Source organism: Poecilia reticulata, linkage group LG19 (genome assembly GCF_000633615.1).
Source record: "Poecilia reticulata strain Guanapo linkage group LG19, Guppy_female_1.0+MT, whole genome shotgun sequence".
Lineage (NCBI taxonomy): Eukaryota > Metazoa > Chordata > Actinopteri > Cyprinodontiformes > Poeciliidae > Poecilia > Poecilia reticulata.
In genome coordinates this window covers 28,436,947-28,442,325 of record NC_024349.1, presented here as the reverse complement: position 1 = coordinate 28,442,325, position 5,379 = coordinate 28,436,947, and the positions used below count along the sequence as shown (strand labels likewise).

Below are 5,379 nucleotides of genomic sequence, written 5' to 3'. Positions count from 1 at the left end.
TATTTGTATGGCATTAAAATGACCTGGAACTTTTGTTTCTCCACTGAAAGCTCTGGTTTGCACAATAAATGCCATGAGGGTGAAGTTTTATGGATGATACTCTGATGTCCCATTCTCCTGAAGGCAGCACAGAGCTGCACCACCAGAAACTGAMAAACACTGAAGAGAAGAAGAGTTATGATTAATGTGGTTACAGTTCTATCCATGTTTTAATGTTGCAGAGCTCAGTCGTGGAATATTTAACAACTAGAAAATGGCACAAAATAAGAATATTTTTCCCACTCTGATTGGCTGCTGTTAGGCCTACAAATTTTAACTTGAATGTTCATTGCATTTTTTGTAGACGCCTGTGAAAATAATTTCTATTCCCATGACTTTTTTGTTCTCTGGGAAATTATTTTTGATGATAAATACAGAAACAAGCATAAAAATCAAAACATCTACAATAGTGATAGTAATTTTAATGATAAAATAATGGTCAGTGCAAAGTAGCCTACAAATTCTTTGGTGGGGGCGGTGAGGGACCTGGATAAAGGCTAGGGGGGCGCTGGGCCAAAAAAGGTTGAGAAACAGTGGACTAAAGCTTAGCTGAATATGCTGAAAACTTTCTGTATATGTAGAGTGTTTTGTGATGACGCTCAGACTTCCTCTATCCTGTGTGTTATCAGGCCAAATGTGTGTGGAAGCATCCTCCAGGAGACGAGGTCTACAGAAAGGGCTCTATATCTGTGTTTGAAGTGGATGGCAAAAAAAATAAGGTGAAGAACGTCAAATTTTAATTTAACATTTTTCTGTCTGTCCTTCTGTCATCCATCCTTTTGTCTATTTATCCATTTACTATAGCGGGATTTTAAAGAGACAGGCCCAATTTCAAGGTGTTAAATTAGAAAGCCAAATTTATTTTAAGTTATGCCATCTATGCTTTTAAAAAGATGCTGAATAAGGTAATTCTAGTCAGATCTGACTGAGAGCAGAGCTTCCCTGCTCTCACCGTTCTACACATGGCTGTTGTTTACATAGTGAGGAAACTTAGTGACTAAACCCTAAATAAACACTGCCATTGTTGTCATTAAGATAAAGTTATTTTAAAATACAAAGACTAAGATGCTAAAGTACCAGCTCAGAGGAAGCAGGCTTTCCTCTAATCCTCTTCCGTCCTGCAGCACACAACCAGCAGGTTTGTAAAGCGTGTCCGGCGTCCATCATGTCTGCTGTGACAGCTGACCAAACACACAGCCTGTTAATGAGGCTCTGTTAGTTTGCTAGACTCCTGGTGTTCTCCCTGAACATTAGACTGGAATAACAAGAGCTAATAATCCCCATAGAAAGCAGGCTTACTTCCAAAGTTTCACTAAAATCAGCTGGTGTTTATTCTGTGTATTGCTTTAGTCTTCCACAACAGCTCACAGCTGTAAAAAGAATACAATAAAAACATCCATCTGCCCCTGTCTTTCTGCCTCCCAAGATTCCCTCCTGGTAAAGTTCAGTGTTTAAAATGAGGACTGCATAGGAACCCTGAGGGAACGTGTTCCATTCACAGTCAGTGTCGGTTGTGTTCTGCCCAGATTTACTGCCAGAACCTGTGTTTACTGGCCAAGCTCTTCTTGGACCACAAAACCCTTTACTACGACGTGGAGCCTTTCCTCTTCTACGTGATGACGGAGGCTGACAACACGGGCTGCCACCTAGTGGGCTACTTCTCTAAGGTAAAACAAAACCACTTCCTGTAATATTCTTTAAATGTAAGATGTATGGTCAAATAAACTTGACTGAGCTGTTTCTTTGATGACTTTTTTAATTTCAAGGAGAAGAATTCCTTCCTGAACTACAACGTTTCCTGTATCCTGACCATGCCGCAGTACATGAGGCAGGGATTTGGCAAGATGCTCATCGATTTCAGTACGTAGACGCACCTGGACTTTTCTTTTAGTTCTCTATTATTCATGAAACAATTGCTTCAATAATTGTTTCATTATTGATAAAACAATTATCAAATATTCCCCTGAGGAGTGTCATCACATAGAAGAGAGGAGGAGCGGTTACCCCCGCTCCTCAGGGGATAGATAGCCTGACGAGCAATTTTGTTTTGCTTGTTGCTGTGTCGCTGACCAAGCCTTTGTGTTGTCCAGGTTACCTGCTGTCCAAAGTGGAGGAGAAGGTGGGCTCGCCGGAGAGGCCTCTGTCCGACCTGGGCCTCATCAGCTACCGTAGCTACTGGAAGGAAGTGCTACTCAGATACATGCACAACTTTCAGGGCAAGGAGATCTCCATTAAAGGTGACATGTTGGGCAGCTTTGGACTCTTTCTCCATAAAGTCCTAGCAGTTTATACAGGCACATCTGAATGAATTAGAACAACATTAAAAACTGAGTTCATTCCAGTCACTCAGGTCCAGACATGAAATCCAGATCGATTCCACACAGAGATCTTATACCAAAAAAACGATTCTTAATGCAGAACTGTTAGCATACTGAGAAGCATATGATATAATGAATTCTAATTTGCTGCTATTAATACTAACTATCTCATTGTTCATACATTTTGCATAGTCTTTCAGTTTTCACCAGCACTTACTATGATAAATGATAATATTGTTGCTTTGAGACCATTTTCAACTAATACGGTGATAATAATGCAAGTTTGCTCTCTCAAAGATCAATAATCTTTCATTTCTAACAAACATTTAACAGTGGAACTGGAAGACTTTTTAAATAACCAAAATATGACACAACAACCAAAAAGGATAAATAAAGCTGAGACGAATGCCACACACAACTGAAACCATAAATAAAATGGACGATGTAAACAAAATTGCCCTTCCGAAAAAATATTAATCAGCAGAATGGAAATTATTGAGCTAATTTTTCTTTGTCCTGTGATGAATCCATTTATTTCTTATTGTGACAGGATTTCACAAATCTGCCCAATCACCTTAGCGGTTTCTATATTTCCTTTTTTCCCTGGCTGAATTTTGACCAATCCTCTTAGCCCCCCTTCTAATTTAACTTCCTGTTTCACAGCATCATTTTAAAAACAGACTTTTGGTTCTCTGAGCAGGTAAAACACTCTGAGGTTCTGCCATCTACGAGTGAGGAGTGTATGAAGTGAAGGAAGTATAGTCTGGGATCATTTATTGTAAATAAATTTAACACGACAGGCCCGACCAGGTGAAACTAATTCTTAAATGCAAAATGGTTATAGTTTTTGGTCTAGTTGCTGTTCTGGGTTTGTTGTTCTCTCAGCAGCATTATTTTAAGTCTGTATACTCCAGGTAGTGATCAATTAATAAATTAGTTGGCAATTATTCAATTAGTGTATTATTTTAATCCGATTAATCATTTCAACCGTAATCTAATACTGAGCTTTGGGTTTTTTTCAGCTGCAAGCCATAATCATCATGATGTAGAAATAGATATAAAAGCTTAAAATGGTGTTTATGTATGAATAGATGTACAAGGTTTGCGCCAGAAAAGTTGCTAAGCTCGGTGGTTGGGCATTAGAGCAGTCATTCATCCAGCGGCCTTCCTGTTTTTGAGTTAAAACATGTTTTAATGTTGAAATTTGAAAATATCACTTGATAATTATGTGTTATTGAAAGACGGGAAGATTAATGCCTAAACGCCAAGAATGCAAACATTTTAAAAAGACTTAAATAAATAAGCAATGCTTAGCCTGTTGGGGCACAAGTAAAGCCTAGTGGCCCGCCAGGCTTAAAATACTCTGGGGGAAACCCTGGATGTATATAACAAGTCTCTAAATCAACTCATTGATGTAAGTTTGTATTGTGTGTTCAGAGATCAGTCAGGAAACGGCAGTGAATCCAGTGGACATTGTGAGCACCCTGCAGTCCCTCCAGATGCTCAAGTATTGGAAGGGGAAGCACTTAGTACTGAAACGACAGGTGAGATCAACTCGTTTCCGCCGAGTGACACCAATCTCCTGTTGAGTTACGATCAGATTCCGTTTCATAAATGTGATTCCACCTATTTGAGCGCCGCCTCTGTTTCCTCCCAGGACCTGATCGACGAGTGGAAAGCGAAGGAGATCAAACGAGGTAACAGCAACAAAACTATCGACCCGAGCTCGCTAAAATGGACGCCTCCCAAAGGGACATAAAGCACAATACCCTCAGGCTACTGAACCTTCACTACCAGCCTCCAAAACCACAAGTAGCCTAAGACCTTTGACTCGTCAGTGAAGATCAGTGTTACTTTTCTTTTACTCCTGTATCCAGATCATTTATCTGCATCTTTTTATGTCCATTTCTATCCTCAGCATCATGAGTTGAAGCATTTACAGCTAGAGGAAGAGTTTTTGTGTTTTTAAAGGGTCTTCGTCTCACTTTGTTGTGAATGTTAGATGAGTTGACCTGGGCTGGTGGAGAGACATGAATGTTCTGCTTTGCTCACAGATGAATTGAATACATAAAGACATTCAGCAGCATTTCCACATTTCTTTTCTTTTTTTTTTATTACTATTTCTTTCAGATAATGTGCATCATTGAGATGGTAGTTATTCCTGTTTGGCATGATTGGGAAAAAAAAAAGCAAGGTGAAATTTTTTTACTAAAAAATATTTTTTATAGTCTTTGGTTGGTGTAAACGTTGTATAGATGTTTTTCTTATTCCCCATATGTCTGATTAGTACAAGAAGTGTATCCATTCCTTTAGGGAACCTGCCAAATAAATGGGAAAAAAATGTGATTTTTAATTTGCTTAGAGAGGGAAAAAAAATATGATATTGAAAGTAAGCCAAGCTCAGGTTTTTTGTACTGCTCCGGTCATACCCTGCTGGGACGGTTCCTCTGGACGCTGGGTCTCTCTGGTTGCTGCAGCAGGATTCACTCCACTCACAGACTCTGTAACAAACAGAACACATCTGAACGGGACCACATGCGCTTGGTGATCATCTGCTTTTGAAAACCGTCTCTACCAATAAAGCTGCCTTGATATTTTCACTTTTGCTTCGCTTGTTTTTTTAATAGTTGCTCACCTTCGGTGGAAACACTTCGCCCCATCAGACCCACGAATGCAACCCCCTTGTTTCCTACAAGTAGAAGAAAAAAAAATAATTTTTTTAAAGAAATCGTTTAAAAATTATTTAAAAAATAATAGTCACTTAAAATTACACAAAACAAAAAAAAACTTACATTTCGAGGGGAAAAGATCATTTTAAAAAAGTTATATAAAAAAGGAGAACAAATTTTGAGGGGAAAAGATCATTTAAAAAAAGTTATATAAAAGGAGAGCTCAGATTACTCACGCCTCTTCACTTGAAACGGTTTCTTCGTCACTGTGAAGAAATCAAAGCAGATGATCTGAATGATGCTGCAGGATGTGATTTGTTGAAGTGTTCAGATGCTACCTGCTCTTTTTCCCA

At 38.9% G+C, this 5,379-nt stretch overlaps 1 protein-coding gene across 1 annotated transcript in view; it reads left to right on the top strand.

The window, feature by feature from the left end:
* The window catches only part of kat7b (K(lysine) acetyltransferase 7b), a 12,295-nt gene extending 7,338 nt beyond the window's left edge, over positions 1–4,957 (top strand). The window contains exons 9-14 of the mRNA XM_008438133.2: positions 669–758; positions 1,566–1,706; positions 1,806–1,899; positions 2,130–2,276; positions 3,795–3,901; positions 4,015–4,957. Coding sequence (XP_008436355.1) covers positions 669–758; positions 1,566–1,706; positions 1,806–1,899; positions 2,130–2,276; positions 3,795–3,901; positions 4,015–4,116 — 681 coding nt within the window. The 3' untranslated portion in view covers positions 4,117–4,957. The remainder of the gene's footprint in view (positions 1–668; positions 759–1,565; positions 1,707–1,805; positions 1,900–2,129; positions 2,277–3,794; positions 3,902–4,014) is intronic.
* Positions 4,958–5,379: the final 422 nt, after the last annotated feature.